The sequence below is a fragment of the Lactuca virosa genome, chromosome 5 (genome assembly GCF_052849685.1).
Source record: "Lactuca virosa cultivar CGN04683 chromosome 5, Lactuca_virosa_CGN04683_v6, whole genome shotgun sequence".
NCBI classification, from domain to species: Eukaryota; Viridiplantae; Streptophyta; class Magnoliopsida; order Asterales; family Asteraceae; genus Lactuca; species Lactuca virosa.
In genome coordinates this window covers 345,304,361-345,318,551 of record NC_136430.1, presented here as the reverse complement: position 1 = coordinate 345,318,551, position 14,191 = coordinate 345,304,361, and the positions used below count along the sequence as shown (strand labels likewise).

The 14,191-nt window shown below is 42.8% G+C and overlaps 1 protein-coding gene across 1 annotated transcript; it reads left to right on the top strand.

Annotated features, from left to right (window-relative positions):
- The first annotated feature begins 241 nt into the window (after positions 1–241).
- On the top strand, positions 242–729 carry LOC145113357 (uncharacterized). Its single transcript, XM_079049459.1, has 2 exons — positions 242–476; positions 530–729. The coding sequence occupies exons 1-2, from the start codon at positions 242–244 to the stop codon at positions 727–729; spliced, it is 435 nt and encodes a 144-aa protein (XP_078905585.1).
- Positions 730–14,191: the final 13,462 nt, after the last annotated feature.

Here is a 14,191-nt window from a genome sequence, read left to right as displayed (position 1 = left end):
GTCGGACCGATCAAAACTGGATTAGACTGAATTGAGAGCGAAAAATAACCGCCTAATTATTGGAATTGATTTATTTTATGTTTGTTATTATCTCTATTTTATAGCTAGATTTCCTTTCCTTTTATTGTATTGTGTATAAAAGGTCCTTATGATCTTTGAATGAATTAAGATGATATCGAATTCATCATGGTATATGAGAAGGAAACCGAGCTGCTCTGTGAAACCCTAAACGTCCATCGACATGGCAGTTTACGATGGCGAATCTTCCAACAAGAACAGTAACAACAACACACCAGATCATGACTCTCCTTACTATATTCACCCATCAGAATCACCTAGAGAATTGCAAGTCAACGAGCCTTTGTCTGATAAAAACTGCATGGATTGGGTCCAAACGATGGAGAACTTCTTGTTCGCCAAAAACAAGATTGGGTTCATAGACAGCACCATTATGAAACCACAGAACACGTTAAGGAGTATACATCATGGATGGGATGTGATGCAGTGATAAATGGATGGCTTACTACAGCCATGGATAAAGAAATAAGAAGCAACGTCAAATACACCAAAACTGCTTCGGAAATATGGTTGGATCTTCGTGAAAGATTTGGAAAAGGAAGTGCTTCTAGGGCTTATGAACTGAAGAAACAACTCACCACCACCCGGAAAGACGGGACCTCTGTGTCTGCCTACTACACCAAGTTACGATCACTATGGGATGAGATTTAATCTACCTTCCCCACACCAAAGTGCACTTGCAATGGGTGCACCTGTGGAATAGGGAGACGTCTCGTTGAACATCAGGAGAATGAGAAGTTGTATGAATTTCTCATGGGCCTGGATGGTGACTTTCATTTCATCAAAACCCAAATACTCACTACCTCCCCAACACTGAATATGGGATTAGCTTATCACCTTGTCACTGAAGTCATACGTCAGAGAAACATCACCAACGATAAGAAACCATGCATAGAGGTTGTTGCCTTCAAGACCTTTGTGCCCAACAAACGAGACAGAAACTCTTGGAAAAAGAACAAATCAAATTAGAGTTCCATAAAGCGAGAGACCGATACCCAACACTGCACCTTTTGCTATAAAGATGGTCACAATCGTGATGGGTGTTTCAAATGTATTGGATACCCAGATTGGTGACCGGGCAAGGGCAAAGTGGACAAAGACAAACTGAGAGTTTCTTGTGTTGACACAATCCCTATTCCTAGTCTTACAACATATCAGTATGAAGCCTTCTTGAAGCACTTTGGAGGACCCACTAAATTGGAAGGTGAAGAAACCATGCCAATGGCTAACATGACAGGTAGATTGGGTGATGAAAACGATTAGTTTGTTGACTCAGGTGCAACAGAACATACGACTTATAGGGAGGACATTCTCTCCAACAAAACCAAACATGCATATGAGAGGCCTGTTATGATTCCTAATGGAGATGTCATTACCGGTTGAAGGGATATGCGATTACACCTTACCAAGTGGCATCAAAATTGAAGGAATCCTTCAAGTTCCTCAATGTAATTACAACCTTTTATCTGTTAGTCGTTTAACAAAAAACCTTCAATGCGCCAAAACCTTTTTTCCGTATTTTTGTGTTATGCAGGGTCTCCGGTCGAGGAACTTGATTGGTGCGGGTGATTGTCGAAGGGGTCTGTATCGTATTGGTATTTTTGAAGAAGAGATTAAGGTTATATATGTCACGATAGATAGATGGAACAAGAGATTAGGTCATGCTTCAGAAGGAAAGTTAGTTAAATTAGATTTTCTTAAAAACATTGTTTCTAGTTTTAAGAATAAATTATGTCATTTTTGCTCAAAGGCAAAACATACCAGGTCTCCTTTTGTTCTAAGTCAAATAAAGACAAGTCAATTGTAACGTCCCAAAATTAAGACCAAAAATTTTTGTTTTTAAATTAATAAAACTGTAATCCAAAACGTCATCATAAAACCATGGGGGAAAAAGTGTATCAAATACATCATTAAACATCAGAGTAATCATAAAATGCAGAATGAGGTGGTGTGTGCACTGCAATCATCCCGGGCTCTTCCCCTTCGAACGAGAAGTACCTGAAACATAAACTGAAAATCGTAAGCACAATGCTTAGTGAGTTCCCCAAAATACAACATGCAATACATAATAAACACATAATGGGCCCCTCCTGGCATCGAGCCCCGCTCGGTATACAGATCTGTCAGTCATCTGGCCCTGCCCGGTATACATATAATCATATAATAGATAAACACATAACACATGCAATAATCACAAAGACAAATAGCATACAAAATGGTCATCGGGCCCCGCCAGACATCGAACCCCTCCCGGTGAACATACAAGCACATAACACATGCAAGAGTCGCGCAGACATCTAGCATCCCAACATAACAAACCGTAGGCCAGAATTGGTGCCTTCGACCCGCTAAACACAGTGAGGAAACTCACTTCTAGCTACTGAAATATGCAAATAAATCTCTGCCTGCTGGTCCAGAAAATCCTCGCGTTATCATCATCAATATAATATCTAACTATTAATTGGATTTTGACCAATAACCAAGAATCTAAGCTACTTAGCCCATAACCATGGTAAAAGACCATTTTACCCTTTATCTAACTTGGCCCAAATCCTAAATGGCAACCCAAAGCCCAATTCATGGCGTAATCTTCCAAATTGGGCCCAAAACCCATCATGGGCCTAAATCCAAGGAAGCCCAACATACTAACCCCAACTCCAAAACAGAAGTCTAATGGCCCAATCAAGTTCCAAACTTACAAAGTCCAAAACATGGCCCGATACCAAGAACGTCAAGCCCAAAAGCCCATCTACTGAGTACGCGGGGCGTACTCAGCTCGTAAGTTTAGCGTACTCCATCCAGGGCCAGTACGCGTAACGTACCAGCTGGGTATGCCCAACGTACTCCCAGATTGCCAACCAACTCCATTAAGCACTTAACCAGTTGAGACCTTAAGCCAAACTCTCAGATCTGGTCCCTAAGGGTGACTTATCACGTAAAGTTGGCAACTTTATACTCATGCATGGCTTAATGGGACACAAGGCTAAAAAAGAGCTTAATAAAGGTCTTAATACTTGCATGTGCCATTAACATCCAAAAATTTTGCATTTTTATGAACTATGGGCCACAATGGAGCTACACTCTAACATATATGGCTTCTGGAGTAGATCAAAGGCTCAACTTTAACACAAAACACTTCAAAATGCATACAAGACTCCATAAAGTGGGTCTAACACAAATGATCATCAAGGTGTGAGATTTTTACCTCAAAAGATTTAAAATGATAAGGTAATCCTGGATCTAAAAGCTCAAGCCACTCCTCCAACTGTTCCTCTTCTTCTTCTTCACCACAAAACACCAACAAATCACTCTCAAGCGCAAAAACTCACCAAATGCTCTTAGGGTTTCGATTTCAGGGTAAAGGGAGATGGAGGTTGGTCTATAAAGGTGCAAGAGGTGCAATAATGAGGTTTAAATAGGGTGCAAATCCAAAATATTAGGGTTTTGCCCCCTGCACTACGTACGCCATGCGTACTCCACGTACGCCCTACGTACGTGGGTGAAACCCGTGATCATCAAATGGGCTAGTACGCCCCGCGTACTAGCCAGGGACCAAGATGTTAACAAATTTTCATTAAGGGATAAAAGAGTAACTTACCAAAACTTGAATGTTACAATTCTCCCCCACTTGAATCAGACTTCGTCCCCGAAGTTCGTTGCCTCAAATAAATCTGGGTAGTGTTCCTTCATCTCATCCTCTGGCTCCCACGTCCATTATAAACCCTTGCGATGCTGCCACTGGACTTTCACCAACTCAAAAACCTTGTTCCTTAAGGTTTTTGTCTTCTGGTCAAGAATCGCTACCGGTCTCTCGATGTAATTCAGACGATCATCCACCTGAATATCCTCCAATGGAACCACCGCGAAATCATCCACTAAAAATTTCCTTAACTGGGAGACGTGGAATGTGCTCTGGATCTGAGTGAGCTCCTCAGAAAGATCCAAGCGATAAGCAACCCGACACATCTGGGCCAAAACCCTGAAAGAACCGATATACCTGGGGCCCAATTTTCCCCTCTTCCTAAATCGGATGACACCTTTCCAAGGTGACACCTTCAGGAGGACCATGTCCCCAACCTGGAACTCTAGATCTGATCGGCGCTTGTAGGCATAACTCTTTTTCCCACTCTTAGTTGTATGGAGTCTACTCCGAACCTGTGGTATCAACTCAGTAGTCTTGAGTACCACCTCCGTATTCCCCATAACCCGCTGACCGACCTCACCCCAACAAATCGGGGTCTTGTATTTCCTCCCATAGAGCATTTCAAAAGGATGTCGATCGATGTTAGCGTGATAGTTGTTATACGAAAGTTTCACTAACGGAAGATACGTATCCCAACTGCCACCGAAATCCAAAACACACGCCTGAAGCATATCCTCCAAGGTTTGAATAGTCCGCTCACTCTGACCATCAGTCTGTGGATGAAAGGTCGTACTGAAATGAAGACAAGTACCCAACTCGTCATGGAATCTCTTCCAAAATCTAGAAATGAACAAGACGTCCCTATATCAAACCACCGAAACTTGCACCCCATGTCGTGCTACTACCTCCCTGATGTATACCTCAACCAACTTCTCTGCAAAGATACTCTCCTAAATAGGGATAAAATGCACGCTCTTGGTCAATCGATCCACGATGACCCAACTCGTATCCACTCAGCACGCAGTCCGAGGCAACTTCGTAATGAAATCCATGGTAATCTCCTCCTATTTCCCAATGGGAATATCCAACGGCTGCATATTTTCATGAGGCCGCAGATGATCATCCTTGACTTTCCTGCAAGTCAAGCACCTCTCCACATACCAAGCTACATCATGCTTCATGCAGGGCCACCAATAATTAGGATGAAGATCTCTATACATCTTTGTCGCCCTGGGATGAATGGAGAACCTCGATTTGTGTGCCTCCTCCATCAGAACCAGACGCACATCGCCCCAATATGGAACCCATACTCTCCGATGAAGAGTCAGTAACCATCGGCTATCATAATCAAAGGAATCCACCTGACCCACTATGTGCTCACTCTTCCGGTGCTCTTCCTTCATAGCCTCGATTTGAGCCTCACGAATCCACTCCCAAAGCGGAGTAAGCATGGTCATCCTTAAACAAATATCCCTGATCGGAGCCACGACCGTCTTGTGGCTGAGAGCATCGGCCACCATATTGGCCTTCCCTGGATGGTAAAGGTTCTCACAATCATAATCCTTCACCACATCCAACACCAGCGCTGCCTCATATTCAGATTCAGATGATCCATTAGATACCTTAGGCTTTTGTGATCCATGTAAATAGTACAACAGACCCCATAAAGGTAATGTCACCGAATCTTGAGGGCGAAAACCACAGCCCCCAGCTCCAAATCATGCGTCGGATAAGTCGCCTCATGAGGCTTCAACTATCTCGAAGCGTAACCGAAGTCCTTAACACCTTCTGGCAGGGTCAAAATCGGCGCCTTGCATAGTCTCTGTCTCAGGGTCTCAAACGTTGCCTGTTGCTCAGGCCCTCTGCGAAAAGTGACCGTCTTCTTCGTCAACCGAGTCAAATGAACCCCTATCTTGGAGATATCCTGAATGAATCTCTGATAGTAGCCTGACAACCCAAGGAAACTTCGAATCTCAGATGGAGACCTCGGAACCTCCCACCTCATCACGACTTCGACCTTGGCCGGATCGACAAGAATATTGTTCTGATTGACAAGGTGCCCAAAAATCTGGACCTCGCGCAACCAGAACTCACACTTGGAGAACTTTACATAAAGTCTCTCCCTCCTCAAAGTCTCCAATACCTCCCTCGGGTGCTCCACGTGCTGCTCCTGGGTCTTCGAATAGACCAGAATGTCATCAATGAATACAATCATAGACCGATCCAGCATCGGCCTGCATATGCGGTTCATGAGGTCCATGAACGCAGCTAGAGAATTGGTTACCCCGAAGGGCATCACCACGAACTCGTAATGACCATAACGAGCCCGGAAGTCCGTCTTCTGCACATCCTCATCTCTGACCCTCATCTGATGGTAACCTGAATGCAAATCAATCTTGGAAAGCCAAGATGCACCCTGACGCTGGTCAAACAAATCATCAATCATCAGAAGTGGATAACGGTTCTTCACCATTAGCTTATTCATCTCCCGATAGTCGATACACATCCGATGAGACCCGTCCTTCTTCTTCACAAACAAGATCGGTGCTCCCCATGGCGAACTGCTCGGTCGAATGAACCCTTTGTCTAACAGATCCTGCAGCTGTGTAGACAACTTCTGCATCTCTGGAGGATCTAACCGATATGGTGCCTTGGTTATCAGCACCGCACCAGGAACCAAGTCAATCCTAAACTCCATCTGCCTCTCCGGAGGCACCCCAGGCATATCCTCCGGAAACACATCTGGGTACTCCCGTACAATCGGCACATCATCTGCGGTCGCCTTACCCTTATCCTGGGTATCCATAACATCGACAACAAATCCAGAACAACCCTGATGAAGATAGTGTCTGACCCTAGCCGTTGAACATAGAATCGGCCCACGTTGAGCTCTCTCTACCTGAACCACCAACTCTCCCCCACTTGGGGTTCGGATACGCACCAACTGATGCTCGCAATCGATCTTCGCCCCAGTGGGGCTCAACCAGTCCATCCCTACGATAACCTTGTTCCCGCACAAAGTAGTGGGAACCAAATCGATCGGATACTGCTCTCTAAACATCTGAAGAACACAACCCTGATGAACCCTCGATACCCGGACATATTGACCATCTGCAATCTCGACGTCTAAAGGACAATCCAGATCCCCCAGAGCTCCAACAAACCTCTTGCTAAGCGCAAGCGATACATAAGATCGGGTAGCCCCCGAATCAAACAATACCAAGGCAGATTTACCGTTTACGAGGAACGATCCTAAAATAAAACACATAAATACAAGCAGGCAATTCAATATAAATAAAGAGATAAGGAGAAGATACATACCCGTCACCACATCAGGTGTTGCGCGAGCCTCCTCGACCGTCAGCTGATAAGCCCTGCTCTTCACCACAGGTGCATCCGCCTTGCCCTGGCGGCCATCGGTGATCCTCAGCGTCGCTAGATCGGTTGCTACCGCTGGTCCCGCTGCTGCCAAACTCGGAAAATGGGCCATCTTGTGGCCCCTTTGATTGCAATGGAAGCAAATCAGGTCAGATACTAGGGTGGTGGTGGTGGTAGTAGCAGTACAATCCATGCTAATATGACTCGTCCGATCATACTTGAAGCAGCTAGAACCACCCACCATGCACGCCCCATCGTGTGTCTTTCCGCACTTGCCATGGCGGCCCCAACCCTGCTGGCCTCTCGATCTAGAATCAAATACTTAGGGCCTCTTGCCCGATCCCCCCTGAAACCTGAGCCTAATCCGACTTCCTATTCCTCTCCATCTCAAGATCAATCTCCCTCACTCTTGCTCTCGCAATCATATCCTCTAGTGTCTTGCAATTGGATCGGCTCACAAACTGTCGAATATAACTCCTCAACATCTCATGGTATATCGCCTTCATCGTATTCTTGTCCACCATATACTGCGGAACCAACATCGCCCTCTTACAAAACATCGCGGTGATCTCTGCCACCAACTCAGTAGTCTGGAGAAGGTCCTGGAACTCACTCGCCATCTGTTACACCTCAATCACTAGTGAGAACTCAGCTCGGAATCTAGTCATAAAATCATCCCATGAGATCGAATCAACAACCTCATCACCAACGGAGCGCCCAACCTCCTCCCACCAATTTGAGTTCTTTCTTTCAGAAGACAGGAAGCAAGTCTGATCTTTTCCCCATTGGGACAACTGCTAGTGCAGAAGGCGTTAGCGACATCCGCTAACCAACGCCTTCTCACGATCGGGTCCTTCTCCCCATATTAATCTGGAACCCCACGTGCCCAAAACTCCCAGAAGGTCAGCGAATGTGCCCCTATCAAATCCACCATCTCAGAATGGAAAGAGCCCAAGAGCTCCTCCAACACCTCCATGATCCCCTCCTGTTGGATTAATATCTAAGCCTGTAACTATATTTGGTAAGTACTTGACCCGGTTGTGCATGGTCCTTTTGGGTTGCCTTCACCAAAGCAACATGATAGGATGATTTATCAAGTGAGAAGTTATTATGGTTTATTAATATATTATATGAATAATATATTAAAGGAGAAATCATATAATTTAATTAATATTAGACAAGAATTAATTTTGTGACTAAAAGACATTAATTAAATAACAGGGACTTAAACTATCAAATGTGTGATAGTTGAGTATTGGGCTGAGAAGGCTTATGGACTAGGCTTGGACGAAATTAGGGATGTGTCCATCCTAATTTCGGCCATAGAGGCCCTATTTTAAGAAGCTTCCTTAGACTGCTTAAGGCCTAAGCTATCCATTAGGGCTTTGACTGAAACCCTAGCAACACAAGTATAAATAGAACCCCTAGGGCATCAGTTTTCGGCCACTGGAAACCCTAAGAGTCTTCATAGCCGAAATTATGTCTCCCCCCTCTCTCCAATATCATCCTCTTGCTTGTGGTGTTTTTAAGCCATTAGAGGAGTGACATTTGTGACTCTAAGCTCCAAGACAAGAAGATTCAAGCCATTGTAGAAGAGGTAATCATCTAGATCTGATTTCTTATGTTAATTTCAAAATATGTATGCTAGATCTAGGGTTTATAAGTCTTGGATGAATTGCATGTACAATAGAGAAACCTAGATCCAAGCTTTAGGGTTTGCATGAGCACATAGGATGTTCTTTTGGCTCAAACCCATCGGTGGTATCAGAGCCTTGATTGGTTTCTATTGTATTTGATGCCTAGTATTTCATTCATGATTTAAAAATTCGTTTTTTGGCCTTCTGACTGACAAACTCGACGAGTTCCAATGAGAACTCGACGAGTTCACATTGGGAACTCGACGAGTTTAGTTGTCAGACAGAGGATATCTCGGGATTTCTTGCTGCTTTGCTGAAGGATAATAACAAAACTGTTTTTGACTAATAAAATCCGATTTTTATTATTATTATGAGATTATCGTTACCAAAACAAAAGATAATTACCATTTAATTGAATAATAAATTCCTTATGTGATAAAATTTGATTATTTGATTTATTTGATGAATTATCTTGTGATTAAAATAGAATAGATCAAATTTAGATAATCATTTAATTAAATGTTTAATTTATATTATTTGCTATTTGATCCTATGTGTTTTAAAAAGTTCAAAAACTTGCCCTCAAGTTTTGAAATTTAATTTTTTTAATTAAAAGTTTAATTTGAATTATTTAAATTTCAAACCCTAGAATTTTACAAGTTTAAAATTCAACCTTATACTTTATAATATTATAAGAATAACTATTATATATGTATAACTTAAATGCTAGTCTTACCGTTAGTATGCCTCATTCACGAAGCTGGTCTATAAGGGGTGTTTAAGGAAGCGACCTGTAAAATGACCGCCATTGGGTATCCACTCTTACCCACCGCACCCTTGACTAGTGGAGGGTCGTTAGCCGAACGGGTAGGATAGGGAAAACCTTTCCTCATTAAAAGTGTAATGAATTTATAAAGTAACTAAATGTTTTTACAAAAATTCCCAATCTTAGTTACTTTAGGCAAAAGTGAATTGATGCAATTCCATGAAATTACACTTTGTACCCTTGCTAAGACGTTAGTGGAGCGTGTGTGGTTAACCGACACACTAATTGGGCTCTAAGCAAAGGTGGCAAAGGGTGACTCGATGTTTGTCATAGTTCGATGGAGCGTGTGTGGTTAATCGGCACGTCGAATAGGTGACTCTAACATTGAGGGCACCATGTACATTTGCATGGTTATTCACACCCTCTTTGTGATCCTCGTCATCCCAGTCACAAACTTGAGGGGCATATCGAGATTTAAACATGCCATTGAAAAGTTCAATGAATCTCAAAAGATCTAGGAGTTTTCAATATATTTAAAACTTAGCTTTAATTTGTTTTTCATGGTGGAAATTAGTGAATCATCATTCACTTACCTTCAAATTATTTGCATGTTAGATTACGGCATCCCTCTTCTAATTTGTAAATAATGTTGTTGGATCCTAGCCCTAATTTCTCATTTGGGTGTTTAATTGGGGATTTGTTTCTAATCAAACTTTGTTCTTTTTCCTTTTCAGATGTCGAACGTCAACAACAACGCTTCTGGCTCAAATTCCTCTGGCTTGTTCTCACTCATGAACTTGTGTGGGAGAGTGATCTTTGACGGGTACAATTTCAATGATTGGATCCGCAACATCCGAATGGTCACTCGTTACGAGGACAAAGAGTATGTCCTCGATGAGAAGCTAAAGGAAATCAACATCAGCACTGCCTCTGCTGAAGAGATCGCTGCCTTTGAGGCCCATGAGCGTGATGCCACGAAAGTCCAATGCATTATGTTGGCGACTATGACTACAGAACTCCATAAGTCCTATGAGGACATGTATCCCTATGAGATGCATCAAGATCTGCTGGACCGGTACCACCAAAACGCTAGGCAAGAAAGGTACAAGATCATCACTTCGATGATCACTGCCAAAATGGGTAATGGAGAGTCCCTTATCGCTCATCTGCAAAAGATGCAGAGATATGTCGATCGCCTGCTAAAGTTGAATGTGAACTTTGATGAAGAGCTGGCAATTGACATCATCCTTCACTCCTTGCCTCCCTGCTACAACTAGTTCCGCATGACCTACCACATGAACAAGGAGGAGGTCACCTTAAGCCAGCTTCAAGGCTTGTTGAGGACTAATGAGAGCAACCTCAAAAACAAATCTGTTGCATCAACTCCTACTCCTACTGTTGCCCCAGTCTTGGCAATTGGGCAAGGGAAGGGTAAGAAGAGGAAGGCTCCCTCAAAGAGCCACCATAAGGGAAAGTCCCATGATGGCACCTCTTCTATTGGAACCAAGGTTGGTTCTGCTAAACCCAACTCCAACCCCAAGGAGGCAGAGTGCAACCACTGCCACGAAATAGGGCATTGGAAACAAAGCTGCCTGAAATATCTGCAAGATATCAAGGATGGAAAGATCAAGCCGTCCTATGCAGGTATTTACACTATTAAATCTAATGATTCATCACATGATATTTCTTGGGTTCTTGATACAGGATGTGATTTTAACATTTGTTCTGATTTGCAGGGCCTAAGAAGAAATAGGGATGTGGAGCATGGGAAGATAAATTTGATCATGGGAAACAGAAGATCGTCGCATGTCACCAAGATCGGAGTTTACTCTTTAATGCTCAGTAGTGGATTAGGATTAGATTTAAATAATTGTTTCTATTCGCCATATATGGCAAGAAACATCATTTCTTTTCATGGTTTGTATAGACAAGGGTTTAGATATTCATTTGATAATAAGAAGGGTTCTATTAATGCTTATCTTAATGGCGTTTTCTATTTTGAAGCATTGTCATGTAATGGAATATATGAAACTGTGATGGTTGTAGACAATTTAGGAAATGATGTGTTGTGTATTGATTCTTCCAATGATTTGGATAAAGCATGCTTGTGGCATTGTCATCTTGGACATGTCAACAAGAAACGCATAGCCCAACTCCAAAAAGATGGAGTATTGGAGTCATTCGACCTTAGGGACGATGACGTGTGCGAGTCTTGTTTACTTGGAAAGATGACCAAGTCACCCTTCACCGGCACTTGTGCGAGGAGTGAGGGTTTATTGGATCTCATACATACAGATGTATGTGGACCCCTTAGTGATGGGTTTTGCGCATTCTAACACTCCTAAGTGTACATGCAACCCTAAATACCTTGGATCTATGTTTTCTCTATTATACATGCAATTATGAACTTTCCAAGGTATTACCCTATCTAGCATACAATACTTGATACTTGGGTAATCAAATGGATAGAATACATACCTTTGTTTGATGTAGCTTGTCTCCATGAAGCTTGAGTGCCTAGTGCCCCAAGTGTGACACCTCAAATGGTTCACACAACACCAAATGCACATGGAATGACTTGAGAGAAATGGAACACTCCTTGAAATCGTCTAGCCCTCATATTCACACATTAGTACACGATTTCTTGAGCCATGGGATTCTTTTATATGGTGGCTATTAGGGTTACACCATGTAACTCATAACTTTACCCATTCCTTATGCTCCATGGATTTTAACCTCCATGGAGTATCCATGGGTCACCCCATGGACTTAGTCCAACATAAGGAATCTTGGATCACAAGCCCACATATATAAGAATGAATGATTTACACAATCAACCCATATATTTAATTAGTCTCCTTTTGATCACTTAATTAATTCCAAATTAATTCTTGATCAATACTAATTAAATAACCTTATTAATATATTAGAACTTATAATATATTAACCAACCTTAAGTGTTATTTCTCTCATTATAGTCTATCCAAATGCATGATGCCATGCAACCCAAATGGACCATGCCGGGTCGGGTCAAGTCTTACCAATTATAGTTATGGACTTAGACATCAATCCAACACTTAGATCCACCACAAGGGATGCGAGCCGTTTCTATGTGACTTTCACCGATGATTATAGCAGATATGGGTATATCTACTTAATCAAGCACAAGTCAGAAACCTTTGAAAAGTTCAAAGAGTTTAAACAAGAAGTGGAGAATCAGTTGGGCAGGAAAATCAAGATGCTTCGATCCGATCGAGGTGGAGAGTACCTAAGTCTTGAATTCCACGACTACCTCAAGGAATGCGGAATTGTTTCGCAATTAACGCCACCTAGGACACCACAGTTGAATGGTGTGGCTGAGAGGCGTAATTGAACCTTTTCTAGACATGGTTTGTTCCATGATGAGTCGTGCTTCACTACCTATCTCATTCTGGGGGTATGCCTTAGAGACTGACGCCCATATCCTTAACTCAGTCCCTACGAAGAAGGTTGCCAAAACACCTCACGAGATATGGACAGGTAAAGCTCCCTCGTTGGCACACATCAAGGTTTGGGGTTGCGAGGCTTTCGTAAGACGAGAGACTCACGACAAGCTCGAACCTCGTAGTGAGCGATGTATTTTCATCGGCTACCCGCAGAAGTCCTTTGGATATCTCTTCTATAGACCGAGTGACAATGTTGTCTTCATTGCGAGGAGAGGGGTTTTCCGAGAGCGAGAACTCATAAGCCAAGGGGACAGTGGGAGGTAAATCGATCTTGAAGAGCTTCAAGATTCGAGCGATGAAGGAACCTCTAACACTGGCGCTCAACCCGAGGAGGAAACTTCAGTTGAACCGATTGACAAGTCCTTACCTCTTAGACGTTTCGAAAGAGTTAGTGTTCCGCCCCAGTTTTATGGTTTCCATATCACTACTGAAGGGGATACGTTTATTAGTGATAGTACACTAGTAAATTTGGACGAACCTAACAGCTATACGGAAGCCATGGCAGGCCCGGAGTCTGCGAAATGGAAAGAGGCTATGGACAGCAAGATTCAGTCCATGTATGACAACCAAGTTTGGAATTTGGTTGACAATGTGTCAGGTCGTAAGACGGTCGGGTGCAAATGGATCTTCAATAAGAAGACCGAAATGGATGGGAACGTACACACTTACAAGGCGCGATTGGTTACGAAGGGTTTCACTCAAACTCCTGGAGTTGACTATGATGAAACCTTCTCACTGGTTGCGAAGATAAAGTCTATCAGGGTGATGATGGTCATTGCTGCATTTCATGACTATGAGATATGGCAAATGGATGTCAAAACCGCTTTCCTTAATGGGAAGTTGGCTGAGGATGTTTACATGAGTCAGCCAGAGGGTTTTGTTAATGCGAAGCATCCCAATAACGTGTGTAAGCTTGAGAAGTCTATTTATGGACTGAAACAATCATCTCGCAGATGTAATCTTTGTTTCGATGAGAAAGTCAAAGAGTTTGGTTTTCTGCGAAACGAGGATCAATCATGTGTATATTTCAAAGCCAGTGGGAGTATAGTAAGCTTCCTCGTATTGTATGTCGATGACATACTACTCATAGGAAACGACATCCCAACCCTGAAGGAAGTTAAATCCTGGCTTGGGAAGTGCTTCGCTATGAAGGACCTCGGAGAGGCTGCCTATATTTTGGGTATAAGGATAGTGAGAAACAGAA

Coding starts and splice junctions, on each gene's coding strand:
- LOC145113357 (XM_079049459.1), top strand. CDS start 242: ATGGCAGTTTACGATGGCGAATCTTCCAACAAGAACAGTAACAACAAC. Junction 477..529: donor ACCACAGAACACGTTAAGGA/GTATACATCATG, acceptor GGCTTACTACAG/CCATGGATAAAGAAATAAGA.